Here is a 22,699-nt window from a genome sequence, read left to right as displayed (position 1 = left end):
CTTATATAACTCATGTGAAGTTGACATGTGTTATTCAAGTAACATGTCATTTTGTTATTGTTAGAATGACTTTTAGCTTCTTTCAACAATATAGGGAGAGAATGACTTGATCCCCATGATATTTGTCAACACTTACTTTACCCTCTAGTTTGCAATCACTTGATAATATTCTATAATAATAATCAAGTCTTTATCCTTTATATAGATCTATTACAAATTATATTCATTAGATATATTATCCCACAACTGCAATGTTTTTAATGACAAATTTTAATAATTTTTAATAATATCATAACTTATTTTCATCTTTTTTATTGCAAAAATTATAATATTAATATATGATGTATATTTAATATAAAAAATTATATAATTTTCTAAAATAAAATATATAAAAATAGAATATTCTAACGCTCAAAAATAAGAATCTGTGTTGATATACATGAAAATCCATACAGATAAAAGTAAGTAAGATTTCTACAATTTATTTGTATTAATCATAATTAAATTGAAAGATAAAGATAATCAAATATGAGTATAGGGATGACAGTGCAAAAAAATGTCACTGTATGCATTTTTCTCTGTCTTATAGAACCAACTCACAAACTTTATATTATAAGAAAGGAAGAACATTAATGTTTGATATAAATTAAGTTTTAGTTATAAACTATAACTTTTATAGTATTATAATTTATTTATATTTGGATATCTTACCTAAAAATAATTATAAGCTAATCCTTTAGAAATATTTTTTTTACATAGTAAATTTTAGAAAATAGTATGAAGTTTTTGTTTATATTATGGTTGTTTCAGTTATTTTTTACGTTATTTTGAAAGTATATATATTTAAATATTGGTTTACAATGTAAATTGAACTAGCATGAGCTAACAAAGCACCCCGAATTTTCAACTATACTTGATGGGAACTAGTTCATGAATGGGAATGATTTATCTACCATCCACTCTTTCAATGAAAACTCAATCCATATCTATAACTAAATCCTTTACAAAATTTACTCCCATAAGTAGCAACATTCACTAATGATGTTAATGCTCATAAAATCAATCAGATTTTATAGAAAACAAATATTGGGTGAAGAAAAAATATGATGGGAAAATTGGAAAAAGATAATTTACATTGATTTTCTTGAGATTTGGCTAATTACACGTGTTAATGTGAATATAAATGTAAATCAATCAGATTTTAAAACAAGAATGAATATAAATGTAATTAAGCCACAGTATCCTCTTGCTCTTAACAAAAGCCCGAAGAGGATTACCCGATTCGGGTCGGGCCAACACGATCTTAAACGGAGCCTATATAATGCTATATCTTCACAATTTGAGAGACCCCGAAGCGAGAGAGGATCAAAAAGCGGTTGTTCTTCGTTTTCTCACCCTCAAATCTCAATCGTTAGCGAGACCCAGTTTTCATCCAGAGTAAGCTCCCACTCTCTTTTCCTTAATCACTTCAATCACACACTATTCCATATCTCCAACCTGCGATTTTTCTTTTCTATATCATATAAAATAATCTCGTTAAAATTTCCGAATTGATGTGCATCTTATTGGTGATTCTAATTTTTTTTAATCTCAAATTATGTATGATCTTATTTAATTTGGTTGTTTCGCTTGAATCTAATCCATTTGTTCTTAACCCTAATTTCATTGGTCAAATCTCAAATCGATGCTTCAGTGGGTGTAAAATTACATTAGGTTAGGCCATATCTTTGTTTCACGCTAGTAGTATGTGTTTGGAAGTGTTAATCCTGTCAATGTTCTTCTGGCACTTATCATAATTCTTGCTTAGATAGATAATTGGTGAATCATTGTACCAGCGCTAGCTATGGTTTACAACATACAATTTTGTTTATGAGAATCTATCATTTCCCTTTTCCTTCTTAAAGAATATATATCACTTTGTGGCAGGTTTGTTACTTTATTATCAGAATATGGAACTCTGCTTCATTGTTTAAGGCTGTTTTAGTATGCTATGTGGGATATTATTATACGAATAGAAATTCTTTATCTTGGATTGGTATAAGTTATTGTATGGTATATCTTATTGCTGACCCACTGAAATTGCCCACTTTAGTTTGATACAAATCATGATTGGATTACTCTGGAGTTCATATGATAGTGCTTTTTTGATGTATTTATAGTTTTGTTCTTTTTTCATCTTTATTTTACTCCTACTTGTTCCATGCCTGATTTGTCATGAGATCAGACATTTCTCTTATTTCATTGCCCCCTGATCCCCTCCATCTTTATAGTTCTGAATAAGCATTCATGAGATACTTATGGACTGCGTTGTGTAGGATGTCATCTGAAGGACCCTTCAGACCACGAGAGAAGCTTGTTGAGAAGCAAAGATATTACCAGAATGTCCAGAAGTACACACACTTGAAAGGGCCACTTGATAAGCTTACCTCTGTTGCAATACCACTTGCTCTGGCATCATCTTGTATTTTTATGATTGTAAGTTTGTTCGCAATCTGACTTCTTTTTTCTTTATTGACTTTGTTAAATTGAAGTTATAAATGTGTCTCCAAGACCAACTCCATTTTTTTTCATACGATATATCTCATGAACACAATTTTATGTTTTCTGTACAGGGGCGTGGCATTTATAACATGTCACATGGAATAGGAAAGAAAGAATGAGTTGAAGATTTCTGATTGTGGAAGTGGGTGTTTTGCTTCACAATCCTAACAGCAGTTCCACAATATGGACCAGTGATTTTCTTTGCATTTATGTTTGTTCTCTTAATAAAATTTCTTAGCTGCAGACTTTGAGCTGCATTGGATTTATAACATGATTGCAACTGTTTTTGATTTGATTGACAAAATCAATTGATGATTCAAACTGCAGGTTTCTGATTTTGTTTTAATTTTTTGTTGAGTGTTAACTGCATCTTCTTGTTTACTCTCATACATTCTACATGCTCAAGAGTTTATTCATTACATTGAAATAAACTAACGATCTAAAGTAAAAGAAGAAAATATCAAGGAAAAAAATAAGAAACAAATAGATGACACCTTTACCTTCACTCAACCGCAACAAGTTGCACCGTTAAGCCTTTTCCATAGATATGGTTGTGGAAGCTGCCAAAGGTTTGGGTTTAAGGGGAGTAGTGGTATTGTTGAGGCTGGCGTGGTGGTTGGTGCCTGAGAAGGAGGCTGGGGTGGTGGTTGGTGCCGGAGAAGGAGGCTGGGGTGGTGGTTGGTGCCGGAGAAGGAGGCTGGGTTTGGATCTCTGTGGTGGGGCAAGATGGCCAAATGTGTTAAGATAACATCCCTGTCCTTGATCTCCTTCTCACTAAGAAATGGATCTTTCTCAATCTTCCTCTCACCGACCACCGTGACCTCCTTGCTTCACTGATGATATCGGGGTTTTTTATGGTAGTTTATTGAGCTTTATCTAAATTCTCAATTTACTCAATTTGGGTTCTATATCTCGAAATTTATCTTACCCACACTTATTCCTTGCCCTCTAAGTTGAAGCATAGTATGCGGATGCTTAAAACACAGACAGATCCAAAAGGAGGAAGGGACTAGAAGGGCCATGTAATATTTAAATGCCCCCAATTAATCTGCATTATGACACACATGAGTTGACAGAGCTAGAATGACTGTTATGCTTTTCTGAGTATACATATTACATAAGAAAGTAGAGTTATCTAAAACATATCCTAGTGTGACTGGCTCAGAGAAAAGTTCTAATCACTAGTCTACAAAATTAATCTATGATGAATACCAATTAATTATCAAGGATCCTATTTCGGCCTGGAAAGTCTTCAGCATGAACTCTTTCATGCATTTACATGTGTTGAACCTGTGCCAACTTAAATCACTAAGGTTATGTGTACTTGTATAATATATTCTAAGCAATCTTGGATATGTTCATGTTAACTCAAGAATACAAGGGTGATCTTATATACCACCTTTTTTAAAATGAATTAAGATTCCATGTTAATACTTTTTATGATGAGAGAGACCAATTATTTGGATTTTGGAATACAAGGTGGAAGTTCTTTCTTAGTGTGCCAAGCTGTGAGGGTATCTCACTTTCTGTCCTAGACTACATTTTTAGCTTGGTCAGCCATATGAGTAATGGTTTTCATAAATGTAACTAGCTGCTCCTAATTCTCCTACCTGTCTTGTTTTCTAAGGTTCTCCCACATTTATGCTTTATCTAGGTGAGCCTTTTCGGTCCACTCCTCAACAAAACTTCTGCTACAAGCACCTTTCATCTTCAAGAAAGCACCTTATATAATTACATCAACACTCCTTAGAAACTTTCATACAAATTTACCTGTTCAAGTATTGTAACCACAAATAAATGGTAAAGGGGGATCTGATATCATTAATTAAGGTGGGGTGACAGGTATATAAATATCTGTCTTTGAAAAAAATTCTGGTCCATACATAAACTATTGATGCCCCATAGTGAGAAACAGTAGTTAGCTGAATTTGCCAATATACCAACTTAAGAAAATAGCTACCTTACCAAATTAGGCTCACCAAGATTCTTCACTAAGTTTGCAGATGGTAAATAAAACGGAAATGTGTAGACAAAGACTTAACACTTAGAGTTTTATACCCCTGACGTATAACAACTTTCAAATCCAATACTGGAACTTTGATGGTTACATAATCAAATTAGCTTTTGAGTAAAGGTGGCAGCCAGGTATAAAATACTATAAATTCACTGTTAACTATATAATCTATACTTTGTTAACTGTCATTTGGTTTTATTATACAGTTGCTAATAAAATAAGCTATTGGTTTCATACCTTAAAAGCTTGTTTATTAAACACCGAGGCAGGGGAAACAGTGCCATCATTCTGAAGAAAAGAGAGTTGGCAAGGTAGAATAGAAGAGTATTTTTGTGTGTAGTGCAGCAATGGCAACGCCAAAAGAGTCATATGAGAATCAACAACTAGCGACTGTGCAGCAAGTGAGGAACTCGGGGATGATTAGCTCCAACCCGAGCCCATTAATAGATGATAAGGAAGAGGAGATGTCAAGATCAGCTCTTGCAATGTTCCGAGCAAAGGAAGAAGAAATCGAGAGGAAGAAAATGGAGGTGAGGGGTAAGGTCCATGCTTATCTCGGTCGAGTGGAGGAGGAAACTAAGCGCTTGGCTGAGATTAGAGAAGTAAGTTAAACAATACAGACTCATTCCTTTAATTTTGTACTTGGTTTTGCTTTAAGCATTCATGCTTTACTTGGTTTTTGATTTATGTACATGTGTTTGTTCTATTATTCATACTAATGAATATAAACTTATGATATGGTAAAAGGTAAATAATCCATACTAGTTTGAAAATTATGCATGTTAGTCTGGTCATAAAATTATGCTTCTTCTGTGTTTCCACTTATTACAAGTTTGAGCAAGGGATTAAGGATTAGCAGAAATATTATAGAAAGGCAAATGTTGTGTGCATAGCAGTACTTAGTTGTTTAACCTGGTTCTTCAACAAAAACATACGTAAGTTACATGTTTTAAATGCAAGTTTTCCCCACCAATGTTAATAGTAATTGTTGCTTGAAAATCTGAATGTAATGTTGTAGGAGCTTGAAGGTCTCACAGATCCATTGAGGAAAGAAGTTGGAATAGTTCGAAAGAAGATATACAATGTTAACAAAGAGTTAAAGCCAATGGGCCAAACCTGCCAAAAAAAGGTGGATTTTCTAACTTGTTGCTAATTGCTGTTTTGCTTTAGTTTTTTCATTTCTATATCCTTTACTTCAAAGAAGCCATAGGATTTTCCAAACAAAGCAAAGTGATACCCATGTGGGTATGAGTGCATGATTAATTTTTTCTTTCAAATTCTTTTTACAACATAGAATTTAATCAATTAAACCTATAAGCTTTCTTGGCCCCATATTGTCTCATCATAGAGGCAAATAGACATTTACTTTAGTGATCATGTATAATAATTGTGTTTAAGTCTTCACTTTGAAAATGATAGAATAGGATGAACAGGAGATTTCAAATTCCTCATCTAAGTTTCTTTTCCATCATTATCCTAACCAAAAAGAAAATGGTTTAAGGAAATTATCCTAACTTGAAGAATTTCTTTTTTGCTTGATGTTACAAACAATTGGTCCTAAATCCGAATAAAATGTGAAATTTGTGTTATAGATAATAGTCACTCAATCTAAAACTACTTTATCGAATCTCTAATTCTCTACTAGGATTAAAGTTTAATTGTTATTTCTTCTGCATTTTATTTTCTCAATGTTGTTGCTCTTTCTATCAGGAGAGAGAATACAAGGAAGCACTTGAAGCTTTCAACCATAAAAACAGGGAAAAAGCTCGACTTGTTACAAATCTAATGGAGGTTATATATTTGAACAATATACTTTCACCTTCTGTTTTCTTCCATCAAATTTGCACTTATTTTGTAATTATATGATGATTAATTATTTTCACCACCAATTAACATAAGATTCTTATGTTATTTATTTGAGCAACTGTACTCAAAATTTATAATTTTGGTTCCTAACATTGAACTTTGTATTAGCTGGTGAACGAAAGTGAGAAGCTGAGGATGAAGAAACTGGAGGAGCTAAGCAAAAACTTAGACACTATGAAATGAGATGCTAATAAAAGTATCCAACAACCCTTTGTATTCAGAGTGCTGTAACAATAACCAGTAGAGTTTAAAATTTGTGCACTTACAGTATAAAATGATTTGTATTACTTTTATTTGAGAGTCAATGATGATTATAAATCAATGGTGGATGATTGACTGACAGTGTAAAAAACATTTACACTGTCAGTGTATATATGTTAAATCCTAACCAGTATGGTTTAGCTTGACATGATTTGTGATTTCATTGTATTTTGCTGACTTAATTAGGAATTAATGTCCACCAAAAGGCTGCATTAGAAACCTAAATTCTAAAGTGTACAATTTATTATGATGAGTTCATTTTGCCTAGAGTTAGTGAGATAAAAGTTTATTGGTTGTTCTTGGCAGGTTGATTCTGTCGATTGAATATACTAAAAATGGTTAGTTAAACTAATCCATCAATTCATGCTGAATTCCACTGGATGAGCATCCCTACTTATTTGGATTGATCTTAAGATATAAAGCCATTCATTTTAAGCTTTTAACCATCAACATGATTAAGTATAAAGTCATTTTAACCATGAACATAATTTCAAAAAAAAGTTATGCCTTATTTTTCGTTTAGATACTTCCACTAAAAAGAAATCTAAATAAAATAATGAATATTTTTTTGAGTATAATCAAATATATCTCCGCATCTTATAAAATTAATTAATAATTACCATTCAAAATGTGTGATTACTCTATAAACAAATGTTACTTACATAAATTAAACATTTTATTTTTACTTTTTAGAAATTTAATGAAACATACATTAAATCATTAAACCAACGTTTTAGTAAAAAATATGATGAGTATGCTCTTAATTTATCAAAATGAAATAATATGAAAATCTTAAAAGTTCAATGATGTATAAGAGACTAGACATCTTAAACTAAAGTAAAAAATAGATTATGTCAAAAGTAAAATATATATTCCTAAACTATTATAAATTCAACTCTAACAACTTGAGTTAATTTTTTTAGGGTTAATTAAGTTTATAATTTAAGTAATTATATTGTAAGCTTATAGCTTAAAGTTGTGAAATTAGTTATAAGTTGCACTCTATAAAAATAGTTGTAACATAAATTATAACTAAAATAGACATATAATATTTACTTTTATTTCTTTTATTATTTTATAAATATTAATTGATTTAATCAATTATGTAAATAAATAAATATTAGTTTATCTAAGAAAATTATAAAAACCAGTTATAATAGCTATCAATTTATAATTATTAGTTGATAGTTTAATGTGTTATAATTTGATAAATTTTACAAGTCTTTAGAAAACCACTGTAATTCTACACTCGACTAAGTATTTTAAAAAATGATCGAGGCGAAAATAATAACTTTTGAGGGATTAAAAATTTAATTAAACCATTTTTTTTATTGATTTTGATATGTAGAAATCACCGAGGCAAATAGATTAGCACTGTGCGAAAGCATTGGATGGAAATGTTAGGTATGGACGAGCGCACTGTAACATCAAACCCTAACGACAATGGCGAAGGAAGAGTGATGAAGAAGCCGAAGGTCGTTATCATCACGGGACCCACCGCTTCCGGAAAATCCAAACTTGCCGTCGATTTAGCTTCCTATTTCCCGATCGAAGTTATCAACGCTGATTCCATGCAACTCTACCGTGGTCTCGATGTTCTCACCAATAAAATCCCATTCTCACAACAAAATGGTAGGTTCCACCATACCCTTCCCCGCACCTGATTATTCCTCAATTTAGGTTTTTGTTTATTTGAAATCTCGTTCACTCCTTCTAGGTGTGCCTCATCATTTGTTGGGTACTGTAAGCCCAAACGTAGAATTCACTGCTAAAGCGTTTCGAGATTCTGCTATTCCTGTGAGTTATTCCTCTTTTTTTAATTACTCCACTTTCTTTGTTTCAATCAAGAGTCATGTTTTTGTTCTTAATTTTGTTTAGATCATTGATGACATATTGGATCGCCATCACTTGCCTGTTATTGTTGGAGGTACAAATTACTATATCCAGGTTCGGATACTTGTTACTCATATGCACCTTTCAATTGGTCAGTGTTATTGTTAGCCATCAAACACTTGCGACTTTGTGAAATAATATTCGGCTATGGGTTTGGATTTTTCAAGTAAAGTGGCGAGGGAGATTGTAGGATTATTCAAATAATATTCATGTGCTTATGCAAGTTATGTGTTCTACATTTTACTTCTTATTTTACACCTTTGACTGTTATCTTCTTTAGGCTCTCGTGAGTCTGTTTCTTCTAGATGATTTGGCAGAAGATATGAATGAAAGCTGTTTGGACGACTTGCCTGGTAAATTGCTATTCAGGGCTCTAACTTTTTTCCCGTTCAGTTTGTGTATACTTGCCATATATTTTATTCTTTGATTTTGTAGGTGTTACACAGTCTGATAGCAGTTTCATTGCTGAAAATGACTCTTCAAATGATAGTTATAACCTGCTTAAAGATATTGATCCAGTTGCAGCAAATAGAATCCACCCAAATAACCATAGAAAGGTCAGAGTGACATTTCATTATTATCCTTCCTGAGACTTATGCAAAGGCTATTTATTTATATAGTTAGAGTTACATAGGTAACATTTCTGTGATGCTTTTCTGTTATGTTATGTATGACGCTTGCACAGCCTTTTTCCTTTATTGTAATTCTTATATTTTTAAGGGGCAACTTGATGTTTCGGTGTGTTTCCATCCATTAGAAGCAATGTACCTGCTCAACTCATTTATGAAAAAAATATATAAATTGCCCAACTGTGGCTGACACGGCTAGTCATGTGTCTATTTTTTGTTTCAGATAAACCAATATATTAGCTTGTATGCTCGTACTGGTGTTCTTCCTAGCAAAGTTTTTCAAGGAAAGGCAGCAGAGGTTCGTTAATTGTTATTTTCTCTGACATTTCAAATTCAATGTTTTCACTTTTCCCTTAGTCCATATATGCTTTGACAGATCACGTTTTCCCTCAATTTATGGATTGTTAGTTAATTGCTTTCATACCTCACTAATCACTGTCTCCCACGTCACACATATTTTATCCTTCTATTGGAAAATAATTGATGTTGGCTTCAAGAAGATTGCTTGCCGACACAACAGAAATGGAAGAAGGATGTTTAGTCGCCCATGTGTTTTGTTCCAACATGTCTTCTGATTTTATTTTCTCTTAAATAATGTTTGTCTTGCTTGTGCCAGGGCAGAAGTGGGGTCAAGTTGATAACTTAAGATATGATTGCTGTTTCATAAGCGTGGATGCATCTCTCCCTGTACTCGACAGATATGTTGAGGAGAGGGTAGATTGCATGATGGATGCTGGATTACTGAATGAAGTCTATGACATGCACAATTTGGAAGCAGATTATACTAGAGGTTTGCGGCAAGCCATTGGTGTCCGTGAATTTGAGCCTGTTCTTAAAACTTGTGTTGTTGAAGACATTAGCAAAAAAGAGAAGGAATTGACTGAGGGGTCCAGCACAGAAATCGGTGAGACACTGTCTGATGGTAATCTGGTGGAGTGGTTGAAATCTTCCTCTGATAGTAAATCCATAATTCTTTTGGAAGAAGCAATTGAAAAAGTAAAAGTTAATACCCGGAGACTTGTTCGTCGTCAGGTAAAAATTAATTTCGATTTTTGTATGTGATTTTCTCATACAAGCATTACAACAACAACCAAGACTTAGTCACACTTAGCGGCATCGGCTACATGAATCAAAAGATGCCAATATGCCATCATGCTCTTTTGACAATACATTGATATCCAAATCTTTCTTAATATTTTTGCCTGTGGTTTTTCTTGGTCTCTCCATCTCTAGAAATTGGATAACCTTCATTTGATTTACTCTCCTTACTGGTGTTTCTACCGATCTCCTTCACACATTCAAAATAAATTATGATGTCTCTTCTATAATGTAGCATATTGTGGCTAAAAGATCATTTTAATGAAGAGAAGAGAAAATAATATAGCTAATTAAATATGAAATGAAGCATTTATGACAGTTTCTAAACCCTTTTACATGGAGTTGACTTGAATTAGTACAGAAATATGCAAGTTTGAGATTGATATGAAAGCTTTCTTCATGACAGAAAAGGATGCTCAACCGACTGCAAACACTGTTTGGTTGGAACATACACTATGTTGATTCAACGGAATCAATATCAAGTATGCTGCCTTAATTTAGTTCCTGTATTATTTTTACTTTATTGTTATCAAATGATTTTTGATGTATCCTTCATTACATTGATGTGCTTATTATATGTTTTAGGCAAATCGGATGATGTATGGGCTAGCCAAGTGGTTGAATCTGCCATGAAGATAATTAGATCTTTCCTGAGTGAGAATGAAAGCTGGGCATCCACCGTTGAGTTGTCTAATTTGACTGGGATGAAAATAATCCAAAGGGACCTCTGGACTCAATTCATATGCAAGGTCCGATACGTTTTAGAATGTGACTTTAGCCGCTTTCTTATGAGAAGAATAACATCTTCATTGTTTTGCTCACTGACCACCCTTCAATCACATCTTTTTATTGGGAAAGGGGAAATGGAGTGATTCTCATGGCCAGTTCTAGCTCTAGATTTCATGGCATTGCTTTTGATTTGATGCCCTGATGCAAATCTGGGCCGCAGATTGCAAACAATTCACCATATTCTGTTTTTTGATGAGCTTCCTTCCTATTGACAGGCCTGTGGAGATCGTGTGCTTAGAGGATCACATGAATGGGAGCAACACAAACAAGGTCGTGGGCACCGAAAACGTGTTTCTAATCTCAAGAGCAAGGCACGGGGTCTTACTTTCGTGGATCAAAAGCTGGAGTATTCTGAATGCAACTAGTTTACAAGATATCTTCTAAATCTGCAGCTGACTCTGCTTAGCAGTTAGCATGAAGAAGATCAAGTACCTCAGTTTATGTCATTGACACCATACAATTCCATATCGTGTCACATGAGTAATTTTCTTTTTAAACTCATGTGGTGTGACGTTCAATTTTTTAATTCCTATTTTATTTAAGGGTCATATGTTAACCTGCTGAGGATAAGGAGTTAAATTAAGGTATAGGTAAGGGTCATATGTTAAACTAAATTCATTAGTACTTGTAGTAATAAATTCTTTACTTTTTCAATATAAAGTTACTCATTTATGCTTCTTGCCTGGTTGAGATTAACATCTTCCTTTATTTAATAAATTAAGTGAGAAAAAATATATACACTGACAATGTATGAGTTTTATACACTCACTATATCATAGTTGATGTATCGATTATGTATAAATTTTTATATTGATAATACATAGATATTACATTCATGAATTTATTTCATTGAAAAGGGGAAATAGTGCAAAAGAGGCGTGGATTCCTTTTATCTAACAAAGCACTGGCTAGACAGCTCATTTGATAAAGATATTTATAATTAATTGAGAGCAGATCATGCTTTCGCTTGTTTGTGTCACATGAACAAGGTCTCTTCATCCATTAGTAAAGGATATAAGTTTCTGAAATATGCTACAGAAAAAATACATTGTTAAAACAAAACCTTCATAGATGGTTAATTATAGAACTATTCAAAAGGACAGAGAGGGAGGTAGGAGTAGCTGAGAGCAGAGAGGGACAGTGGTTATTATGAAATTTTATAAAAGTCACACTACCATGTGACGTATTTAAGTTATTTTTTTCTTTTAAAAAACATTGTGCACACTATGAGGGCTACTTCTCAACTTTCCAAGACTTAAGCCTCCTTGTTCAAACAGAAAAAACACAACTATTTATTAAGTAGTGCAATTTTTCAGTTTTCCTTAACTTTGATTACATATTATGAGGGCGACTTTTCCTTAAGAATTATAAAAATGACAAATTAAGGTGAGAAGTCACATGTTCTACTAGAATTAGTGTATTTTAAAGGAAAATCAAAATAAAAAATAATATTATTATTTGGATAAAATAGTATGTGAAAGGCAAGTTCTAGCAATCAGAAAATGTATCAGTGGATTAGACATCATGTTAAGATTCCTTAACGGTAAGGCACATCATGGTGTCATTCATGCATATTTGTGTTAAAGTTCCATAATTTACCTTGTTGATGCACATGGCTAGGACATGGAGAAAAGTCCAGGAAATAGCACTGCTTTTAATTTTCTGCATATGATATCATAATGTTTTCTGACTTACACTGAATTAGCCCAACCCATAATTCAAACTTATAGAGAGGAAAACACTATGGGAAGGACAATTGCAACAGACAAATGTTACTATAGGAAGGACATAAGAAGTTGCACACTGGTGGGTCTACTCATGAAAGAAAGTAGAACATTTCCTAAAATTAAGCTGTAGATGCTGTCTCCTACAACTTTATTTGGTAATTGACTATCACTGTGTGTGAAATGAGACATGGCCCATCAGGATCTGACAGTGGTAGTGTACTAGACACAAATGAGGTGAGCAAAGTTATTAAACTCTTACTTATTATCAACTCATTAATGGTATTGGGTTATTGATTGGACCAATGGATTATTAAACTATTTTGTTAACTAGTATTATTTGATCATTTTATAGCCAAATTTAAAACATTATCATTAAACCTCTACCTAATTAAACAACTTATTATTAAATATCATAAACAAGTTAAAAACATTAAAAATATAAATTTTACGCTTTAATCACAATAAAAACACACAAATAAATTTAAAAACTTAATTAGACAATTAAGATTTTGTCACAACATTAACTAATAAATAACAAAAATCAGTAGAATAATTTGAAAGAACCAAACTATTTCTTCTCAAAACAATGTGGTTTTAGAGTTAAAAAAATATTGTTGTCTCGTTGATCCATACCGAGTCGTTAGTTTTATGTTTAAATCGGTCAAGTTGAAACTAATTAGGTGACTGATTCCTATTGAACTGATTGGTCAGAGTATATATTAATATGGGTGTAATGAGTATTGACAGGCAAATTGTGCATATTATTATAGTTTTTTGTGTGCATATATATTAGGCTGCTAGTACCTTATTTTGGTTCATAGGTGTTATTGGAATATTGTAGCCATGGGGGCATTCAATCACTATGTAATTGTTAAGTTCAAGGATAGTGTGGCAGTTGAAGAGCTTGTCCAAGGATTGGAGAAGATGATCTCAGGGATTGAGCATGTCAAGTCCTTTGAATGGTATGCATTTAATTTGTTTCAATTCAGATATAGTAATGTTCCTCCCCTTAGTAGTTAAGACCTTAATTTGTGCATTTATTTGTTGTGTTACCTTAACTGGGGTAGAAAGTAGTTCTAGACCTCAAAAGCACAAAGAACTTATATGATGTAGCAAATAAAAGCACAACCAATTCAATGATTGTATAGTCCTTCAACCTATTTTCGGCATCATATAGAATTTTAAGTTCGACCCATGTAGCTAACCTCGTTGTTGTTACCATAAACAAATCTCGCTTAATTAGTATCATATATGCTTGCATTTCTATTAACAGGGGAAAGGACATTGAAAGCCATGAGATGCTGAGGCAAGGTTTCACTCATGCTTTCTTGATGACTTTCAATGGGAAAGAGGACTTCAATGTATTTCAGTCTCATCCAGATCATATTGAATTCTCTAAATTATTTTCACCTGCTGTTGAGAACATTGTGGTGCTGGATTTTTCTTCCAATCCTGTCAAAGCATCTGCATCAGAATGACCCTAGAAGATTTTCAAGGAATTAAAGTTTCCATCTTTAAAGTGTATGCATAAGTGTGCATTGGCTACTTTTGTAGTCTGTTATGAGTTGTTCCTACCAGTTATGCAATTTCAACTTTATAAGCTATTTTCCCTTCTAATTATGGAATGTTTTAGGAGTTGGTATTTGGTAATACTACTTCCCTCCCATTTTTCACTACATTCTTATATGTATCAGCACATTTTCTTGGCCTCAAATTCAATTAAGAACTCTTTAATTTAACTTGGTTGCTTTGCCTTGAAAGAATAATTATTGTTTAAATGGAGCCCTTTAGGATTGAACAACTTTAGGAGGGTATGGAATGATTGTCAATGGTGAAAAGAATTTGAATCATGCATAGCATGATGAAAGATTGGAAATAAGTAACAATACTCAATGAAGTGTGATCAGAAAGAAAATATGAACTTTGAAGCTCAAAGATTGCAAAAAACAATGTGACATTTTTCTAGTGAAAGTAAAAAAGAAGGAAAAAGAAAAGTAATTAATTCCACCAAGGGGCCAACTTGGAAAACAATTTGGATGTAGTGTTTTCTCAATCTCTTAGCATTAAGCCTTCTTATCTAGTAAAATCTTGAAAGAAATCCATCAAGATTCAATTAGATTGAGAAAACATTTTCCTTGCACTGATCATGAAGTCATTCAAGGAACATCATTTTCTCCAATCTTTGCTCATATTCAATGCCATATTAGGTTCTTCTATAGGCTATCATGATCATACAAAAAACTGTTGGGAATATCAGAACTCAAACACCTTTCTTGAATCAAAATTCTTCTATATGCAGATCTCAGAATCTCTAATCTAGAATATCCCTTGGCCTTTTCCAACTTTCTTCAGTTCACTATAATCCTAAACTATTAACAATGTTACACTCATCTTGCTCTTCTTCACTCACACTGGTTTCCCTTTTCCTCCCGATCCTAACTCGCTTATTCTCTTCAAATGCTCAAGCAAAAGAGATCTTGTTCCATCATTTATGCCAAACTGCATAGACTTATATAAATGTGGAGCTGCTTCCTCTCACCTTTTAGGATTCAGGAACAAGACAAAAATCCTTATTCATGTTAAGTTGTTGAAGATTTACAAAAAGTGGACAAGGATTTTCATCCTGAACATTTGTACAAAGATTTTAGTTTGCTTCCCCTTTGTTTTAGTAGGAAAATATGGAATGGTATGAACTGGTTCAGTGACTGTTATGATGATAATTTTGCACCAAACAAAGTCATCAAGGCCAGGTCCATAAAACCTGCTGGTAGTAAAGAACTGTTCTAAGATGCTATCATCCTAACATGTAAAGCATAATGGAAACATACTCTTAGGTAATAAATAATTATATACTCGGTCAAAAAGAAAAGTAAATAAAATCCAAACATGACACTGTTGGTAGTTGGTACATACTTAAGGCATCTTCACACCTTTGTTTTGTATTTTTGCACTTTATTATGAACAAAGAAGAAACCAGAATAGTATCCAAAGATGGAAATTAAAATCATCTTAAGTAGGTGTTAGAATATGTATTTATTAGGGTTATTTTAATCTTTTTCCATATATAATTCCTAATGGATCTTAGAAATCTCTCATTTGCTGCATCATTCTCATTTACATATTAGACAATTGCTCCCACAGTCCAATTAATTTTAAGATAGATGATGAATATAAGTTAAATACATAAGGAGAATATATCCAAAGCAGAAATGCCTCAATTTTCCACATTACTACATTCATTGTTTTTTTTCGGTGCTATTTCTTTTACCATGCCATGAACCACAAAGTGGTTGGTAATCATTTTTGTTTCTGGCAATGAACTTTGAGAAATAAAGGGACCAGGTAGTAGTCATGTCATGGCATCTGAGAACAGATGAAGAGACCATCATAGGCATTATCAAAGGTTCCACCACGCCAGTAAAGACAAACTGATTATTTAAAATGTTGAAACTTCATATGAAAGTGATCAACCTAACAAAGATAGGGATCATATATTCTCAACGGTGTCTCATTTTTCTATTATGGTACAATTATATATTATCACATGAATAAAAGAAAGAAAAATTTTAAAAAGAAAAAATAACATTCTAATTGATGACATACACAGAAAATAAAACATCATTTGAGACGACATCTCATATTTTTCCCCAAAGATGTTATTTTGTCCCCTCTAGTTAATTCATGATTTAATGCTCTGTAAATTCCTAGAGGCTCCATGTGTACTTGCCTTCATTATTGGACGGTTATTATCATTTAAGAAACGTTTTCTTGAAGAAAGATTACAGTTACAAAGTTGACATTGTTCACTCATATTCATAAGATTCTCATCAACCATGGCAATCAAAATCTTCAATTACCGTTTTAGTAAGTTTTCGTTTATATCCATGTCATGATACCAAAAGCTAGTTTAGCTACCATATTTTTCTTGATAAGATTCTTGAAAAGAAAGAAATAATCAAATTAGAACTTACATAAACAATTTGGATATTTTGCTTTATTTTTCCTATGACTACATGTTCATGTTTGGTAGATATGCAACAAAGACACTTCTCTAACAACATTCAAAGAATTCAATGAATCAAATTCCACAGATCACAATATATAAAAAATCAAACAGAAGACTAAAAATAGCTAATTGTTCAGTCATGAGTTATAAGCTATAACTCAAATTTGTGAAACTCCTAAATCATTGTTGTCATTTTGTTTCCTATGAGTAAAAAATATAGAATGGGTATGTAACCTTCCAATACAAAAGAAAAAATACAAAGCAAATAAAAAACTAAATTGACAAGAAAAAATGGGGTTAAAAAAGTAAGATGAACAAGTTTCCCTTATGAACTCTTACTAGCATAGATCAACAAGGAGAATTCAACTATGTCTTTATCTTTATGTGCAGTCTTTTCCTCTAACCACAATCTGCTATCCAAACCACTCCTAGTTCTGAACATAAACACTGCATATCCAGAAGAAGAAACAGTGTTGAAGAACCATTCATGAACATCCCAAAGCAAATCTACAAGCAAACCATCAACAAAGATTGTTTGGTTACCCCTAAAGTTCCATTGCAGCCTCTTCACACAGATCACAGTCTTCTTATCAATGCAAACAGATAGAACTGGTGATGATGATGATGATGATGAGTTTATTAACCCTCGTTCACTCTCCACACTGCACTTTATCATCACATCGTGGAATGTTCCTGTGTCACAGAATTGAGTTTTTGTTGTGTAAAGTGTGTTACCTGAACAATGTTCTCTTCTTGATAAAAGAGAAACTTTGGCAATATGTGTTGTTCTGGTTTTGAACTTCTTGAAAAAGGTTTCCTCAGCCATGTTATCACCAATAACAAGTCCTATTTCTGAATCAACCATAACCACTAGATAAAACCCTTCAACAGGTTCAGATCCAGCTTCATATTTTGCATTTGACAGGTCCCAAAAGACTTCAACTTTTGACTCATCATATAATTCTAGAAATTTGCTACCTTTTTTCTTCCTGAAAAACCTTGAATTTGTGTTGAGTCTAAAGGGTGCTGAAGCTGAAGGGTCATGATTATTATCACCAAAGCTTATGCTGAGTCCTTGGTTGGAATGACTCTTACACCAAGTAACAGTTATCAAGAGTTGTTTGAGGTTGGAGAGGACAATTTTGTAGACATTGGAAACCGAGTTTTGTGTTGAAGGTGTAACACTTGGAGAGATGAAAGAGTTTTTTGAATAGCTAGAACATGATGAATGAGACACATTTACTGAGTTCTCGCTGAAACAAGAAACTATGTCTCTCATTTTTTTTGTCTGCATAAAAACTGTCGTTGATGACAAAGATCGAAACTTTATGGAGAAACGGGTTTAAGGGACTTTTTTGTTTTTGGGATTCTATCAAAATCACAAGCTCTATGATCAATGGAGTTTTTTTAAGGTTGCATTTTCAAAGTTTATTGGTTTTCTGAAGGGGGAAACTCAGAGGAAGGTAAATAACTAGGATGCAGGATTTGGCAATCCAATTTTCTGATAGGTTCATTGACATTTAACACGTTACATTACACACTCTCTCATCTTATAATAATATATTATTGTTAATGTATTTAAATCTGTGTTGCCAGATAATAATAAAATTTAAAAAATGGAAAAGATAGGAAAGAAAAAGTGCTAGCAATAAAGTTGATCCTCTCCTTTCAAATGTTGTTCCAAAGTCTATTCTGAAATATGTTTCAAACTAATAATAACTTTTCATATCATTTTAAAAAATCAAACATTCATAATTTTATCTATTTTTGTTTTATTGTAATTGATTTGAGATATATTTGATAACATATTTGGAAAGATTAGATCTTCATCCCTCTCCTATTTGATCACTACCTGCGACACGGTCTGTTTTTCTTTTCCTTTTAATTTGTGTAATAAACGGTTAACTAGAAAATGTTGAGTTATTTGGTGCATGCGTTAGTGTTCATCAACAAACGGACATAAGTTTAATTCCCTTTACTTTGTTACTTCCGTTGTTATTTTAATGTTTTTTTTTGGAAGTTTCCTTTCCCTATTATTAAGAGTGAAGTCTAGATGCATTAATTTTATTTATTAGGCGTTTATTAATACTCCTTACTATACTTTTCACTTTGGTTGGGTTCATGTAAAATGAAGTGCAACATTTTTTGTATAAAAAAATTGTCACATATTATATTTTCATTAAATTAAAATTTGAACAATTACATCCTTGCTCATTTAAATTAGTTATTGTTAATTTAAATTTACATCCTTGCTCATTTTTTCCTCTTTCCATGCACCGGTCTGAATCAATCTCTCAAAATTTTGGTAGAGATTTGGGAGTTTTGTAATTTGCCTTCTTATATTAGGGTACCATTGAAGAAATGTGATGGGATTGGTGTGTTCCTTTTTCTTTATTTCGGGTGCCAAAATAAACTTTACTTTGCATTTGATAGGTCCCAGAAAACTTCAACTTTTGACTCATCACATAACTCAATCAATTTGCTACCTTTTTTCTTCCTGAAAAACCTTGAATTTGTGTTGAGTCTAAAGGGTGCTGAAGCTGAAGGGTCATGATTATTATCACCAAAGCTTATGCTGAGTCCTTGGTTGGAATGACTCTTACACCAAGTAACAGTTATCAAGAGTTGTTTGAGGTTGGAGAGGACAATTTTGTAGACATTGGAAACCGAGTTTTGTGTTGAAGGTGTAACACTTGGAGAGATGAAAGAGTTTTTTGAATAGCTAGAACATGATGAATGAGACACATTTACTGAGTTCTCGCTGAAACAAGAAACTATGTCTCTCATTTTTTTTGTCTGCATAAAAACTGTCGTTGATGACAAAGATCGAAACTTTATGGAGAAACGGGTTTAAGGGACTTTTTTGTTTTTGGGATTCTATCAAAATCACAAGCTCTATGATCAATGGAGTTTTTTTAAGGTTGCATTTTCAAAGTTTATTGGTTTTCTGAAGGGGGAAACTCAGAGGAAGGTAAATAACTAGGATGCAGGATTTGGCAATCCAATTTTCTGATAGGTTCATTGACATTTAACACGTTACATTACACACTCTCTCATCTTATAATAATATATTATTGTTAATGTATTTAAATCTGTGTTGCCAGATAATAATAAAATTTAAAAAATGGAAAAGATAGGAAAGAAAAAGTGCTAGCAATAAAGTTGATCCTCTCCTTTCAAATGTTGTTCCAAAGTCTATTCTGAAATATGTTTCAAACTAATAATAACTTTTCATATCATTTTAAAAAATCAAACATTCATAATTTTATCTATTTTTGTTTTATTGTAATTGATTTGAGATATATTTGATAACATATTTGGAAAGATTAGATCTTCATCCCTCTCCTATTTGATCACTACCTGCGACACGGTCTGTTTTTCTTTTCCTTTTAATTTGTGTAATAAACGGTTAACTAGAAAATGTTGAGTTATTTGGTGCATGCGTTAGTGTTCATCAACAAACGGACATAAGTTTAATTCCCTTTACTTTGTTACTTCCGTTGTTATTTTAATGTTTTTTTTTGGAAGTTTCCTTTCCCTATTATTAAGAGTGAAGTCTAGATGCATTAATTTTATTTATTAGGCGTTTATTAATACTCCTTACTATACTTTTCACTTTGGTTGGGTTCATGTAAAATGAAGTGCAACATTTTTTGTATAAAAAAATTGTCACATATTATATTTTCATTAAATTAAAATTTGAACAATTACATCCTTGCTCATTTAAATTAGTTATTGTTAATTTAAATTTACATCCTTGCTCATTTTTTCCTCTTTCCATGCACCGGTCTGAATCAATCTCTCAAAATTTTGGTAGAGATTTGGGAGTTTTGTAATTTGCCTTCTTATATTAGGGTACCATTGAAGAAATGTGATGGGATTGGTGTGTTCCTTTTTCTTTATTTCGGGTGCCAAAATAAACTTTACCCCTTTCTTGTAATAACCAACAAAATAAAAAGTGAAGTGGGGAAGGCATGAATACATGACAGTACATGTTGGCCCACAAAATAAATTTTGCTGTAGACCCGCTAACTCCTTCCCCAACGCAATGTTTCACTAGAATGAAATGGGATATACCACCATGGATTTGGTTCTAATGATATATGAGTTTATTAGATTGTATAAGTATTATATTAGGTTAAAAGTTGAAATTTTGATTTATATAAATAATTCTTGTTAAGAGAAATAATCAACCAGTCCAAAAAGACTAGTTGTATTCATAATGTGTGAATACCATTGTTTATACCAAAGGAAATAATATTATAAGAGGTAGATAATCTATATTTTTTTGGTTGAGAATCTAATGACTTTGTCTAATTAGTTATCTCCATGTATTGACTTTCAAAAATAATAAAATTCAGAAGAGCATTGTTATATCCTACTACTAAATCTTCCTATCTATAAAAAAATAACACATGTCACTTGTGTCACTTGTAATCCAATCATTAATAATTAAAGTATTTTATTGTGACACATGTCATCTTCTTGTGGGTAGGAGGATATAGTAGGAGATATATCATTTTCCAATTCAGAATAGACTATTTAATGTCATTTTAGAGGAGTATGAGTATTTTAATTAGATCTGGTATACTTGTTACATCATTTAATACAAAATATCATGTGGTTGCAGTTAGGAAAGAAAATAATTATTAAAGCTTTAGTCAACAGATCCAATTTCCATTTTCTATGCCTACTCCACTTTAATATTAGTTTTCCCCAACCAAACCAGAACATCATTAATTTGTGATGTTCATAGTAACATCATTAACTATAACGAGGTACAAATTGAAAAGGGCTAAAAAAAATCTAAAAGCCTTGCTGTTAAAAACAACTTGGTGTTATATATATATATGTTGTGATTAAATTATGTAATGAGATAGAAGAGGAATTAAATGAGGAAGAATGGATAAGGAATGGAGGAATCTGGCATAGACAACATGAAACAGCGCAGAAGGAGCATCATTACTTTCACTTGGAGGGGTACAAGTGTGTGGGCATGTTGTTTAGGGTCATGGACCCATGAAGGTCTTAGTCCTAGGGCATGCTCTTGTTTCCTCATTATGAATCAAAATTCAAGTTTGCTTATGTTAAACGACACCATTCTTTGTATATATAACAACATCTCCCATTTCAAACCATATAGTAAAGTGTAATAAAAAAGTAGAAAAAATATATGCACCTACAATATGAATCTTATGCATTCTTACTATATCATTCACCATTTATATTTAATTAATATTAAATATTTAAAAAAGTAATATAAATAAATGGTAAATAATATAGTGATTAATATAAATCTTTAGACGTTTTACACTCATAAAAAAGATTTGAGAGAGTGATAATAATTGGTAAGTACAAAAAAAAGTTCAATATCTTCAAACATTATCTAAGATTCACTTACATGGATCACGTTATTTTAAATGTGTCTCATTTCATGTTTCAGACCAATCACATATTGTGATATTAATAAAATAGAATTTAAAAAATAAAAATAAAAAGTAATCGATTCAGAACATAGAAGATTGTGGCATTTGGTACAGGATAGATGATCTCTTGTGAATTTCCTGAGATATAAAGCTTGGCATGCTAACTTTTCTTTTATCTTCTTTTCGTGGACAGTTTAAAGTTTTTAACTTTCTCTAACAAAGTAGAATATAAAACAAATTCCTCCAGATTATATGTCACTCTCAACAAATTCGTAGATAGTTAATTACTGAGTGCACTGCAAATGCAAATAAAATCAATAAATTTAATAACATATAAGCATTTTCATCTTGTACCCCAGGCTAGCTTGAGCTGGAAAATGTTTGCATTAACTTCTGTTACCAAGAATTCCTTCAGCCTTTTTCGTTTAGTTAAATTAGTAGGCCATATA

General features: G+C 32.2%; 5 protein-coding genes and 1 pseudogene across 6 annotated transcripts; 5 read left to right on the top strand and 1 right to left on the bottom strand.

Annotated features, from left to right (window-relative positions):
* Positions 1,305–2,910, top strand: LOC109352380. Its single transcript, XM_019594350.1, has 3 exons — positions 1,305–1,437; positions 2,316–2,475; positions 2,613–2,910. Exons 1-3 carry the CDS (start codon positions 1,322–1,324, stop codon positions 2,658–2,660), a joined length of 324 nt encoding a protein of 107 aa, XP_019449895.1. The 5' UTR covers positions 1,305–1,321; the 3' UTR covers positions 2,661–2,910.
* Positions 4,618–6,663, top strand: LOC109353031. The gene is made up of 4 exons (XM_019595222.1): positions 4,618–5,157; positions 5,574–5,684; positions 6,266–6,346; positions 6,530–6,663. The coding sequence occupies exons 1-4, from the start codon at positions 4,903–4,905 to the stop codon at positions 6,602–6,604; spliced, it is 522 nt and encodes a 173-aa protein (XP_019450767.1). The 5' UTR covers positions 4,618–4,902; the 3' UTR covers positions 6,605–6,663.
* LOC109351704 (tRNA dimethylallyltransferase 2) lies at positions 8,039–11,770 on the top strand. Its single transcript, XM_019593268.1, has 10 exons — positions 8,039–8,314; positions 8,400–8,479; positions 8,561–8,629; positions 8,856–8,928; positions 9,011–9,132; positions 9,428–9,502; positions 9,826–10,236; positions 10,709–10,784; positions 10,888–11,051; positions 11,307–11,770. Exons 1-10 carry the CDS (start codon positions 8,074–8,076, stop codon positions 11,454–11,456), a joined length of 1,461 nt encoding a protein of 486 aa, XP_019448813.1. The 5' UTR covers positions 8,039–8,073; the 3' UTR covers positions 11,457–11,770.
* On the top strand, positions 13,581–14,564 carry LOC109351708 (stress-response A/B barrel domain-containing protein At5g22580-like). The gene is made up of 2 exons (XM_019593273.1): positions 13,581–13,780; positions 14,092–14,564. Exons 1-2 carry the CDS (start codon positions 13,662–13,664, stop codon positions 14,294–14,296), a joined length of 324 nt encoding a protein of 107 aa, XP_019448818.1. The 5' UTR covers positions 13,581–13,661; the 3' UTR covers positions 14,297–14,564.
* LOC109352834 lies at positions 14,861–15,605 on the top strand (annotated as a pseudogene).
* LOC109351706 lies at positions 16,879–18,348 on the bottom strand. 2 transcript variants are annotated; one of them, XM_019593271.1, is made up of 2 exons: positions 17,368–18,348; positions 16,879–17,271 (listed from the first exon to the last, which is right to left on the bottom strand). In XM_019593271.1, exons 1-2 carry the CDS (start codon positions 18,116–18,118, stop codon positions 17,150–17,152), a joined length of 873 nt encoding a protein of 290 aa, XP_019448816.1. In that variant the 5' UTR covers positions 18,119–18,348; the 3' UTR covers positions 16,879–17,149. The 2 variants fall into 2 exon arrangements, with proteins under 2 accessions (XP_019448816.1, XP_019448815.1); XM_019593270.1 differs by having other exon boundaries at positions 16,879–18,347.

The sequence above is a fragment of the Lupinus angustifolius genome, chromosome LG07 (genome assembly GCF_001865875.1).
Source record: "Lupinus angustifolius cultivar Tanjil chromosome LG07, LupAngTanjil_v1.0, whole genome shotgun sequence".
Classification (NCBI taxonomy): domain Eukaryota; kingdom Viridiplantae; phylum Streptophyta; class Magnoliopsida; order Fabales; family Fabaceae; genus Lupinus; species Lupinus angustifolius.
The sequence above is the reverse complement of the archived record's forward strand: the minus strand, read 5'-3'. Positions and strand labels throughout refer to the sequence as shown.

Excerpts from the sequence above, each read along its gene's own strand:
- LOC109352380 (XM_019594350.1), top strand. The coding sequence starts at position 1,322 with ATGCTATATCTTCACAATTTGAGAGACCCCGAAGCGAGAGAGGATCAA. Across the intron at positions 1,438-2,315 it reads AGACCCAGTTTTCATCCAGA|GATGTCATCTGAAGGACCCT; the intron begins GTAAGCTCCCAC and ends TGCGTTGTGTAG. Across the intron at positions 2,476-2,612 it reads CATCTTGTATTTTTATGATT|GGGCGTGGCATTTATAACAT; the intron begins GTAAGTTTGTTC and ends TTTTCTGTACAG.
- LOC109353031 (XM_019595222.1), top strand. The coding sequence starts at position 4,903 with ATGGCAACGCCAAAAGAGTCATATGAGAATCAACAACTAGCGACTGTG. Across the intron at positions 5,158-5,573 it reads GCTTGGCTGAGATTAGAGAA|GAGCTTGAAGGTCTCACAGA; the intron begins GTAAGTTAAACA and ends GTAATGTTGTAG. Across the intron at positions 6,347-6,529 it reads TTGTTACAAATCTAATGGAG|CTGGTGAACGAAAGTGAGAA; the intron begins GTTATATATTTG and ends ACTTTGTATTAG.
- LOC109351704 (XM_019593268.1), top strand. The coding sequence starts at position 8,074 with ATGGAAATGTTAGGTATGGACGAGCGCACTGTAACATCAAACCCTAAC. Across the intron at positions 8,315-8,399 it reads CCCATTCTCACAACAAAATG|GTGTGCCTCATCATTTGTTG; the intron begins GTAGGTTCCACC and ends CACTCCTTCTAG. Across the intron at positions 8,630-8,855 it reads GTACAAATTACTATATCCAG|GCTCTCGTGAGTCTGTTTCT; the intron begins GTTCGGATACTT and ends TATCTTCTTTAG.
- LOC109351708 (XM_019593273.1), top strand. The coding sequence starts at position 13,662 with ATGGGGGCATTCAATCACTATGTAATTGTTAAGTTCAAGGATAGTGTG. Across the intron at positions 13,781-14,091 it reads CATGTCAAGTCCTTTGAATG|GGGAAAGGACATTGAAAGCC; the intron begins GTATGCATTTAA and ends TTCTATTAACAG.
- LOC109351706 (XM_019593270.1), bottom strand. The coding sequence starts at position 18,118 with ATGCAGACAAAAAAAATGAGAGACATAGTTTCTTGTTTCAGCGAGAAC.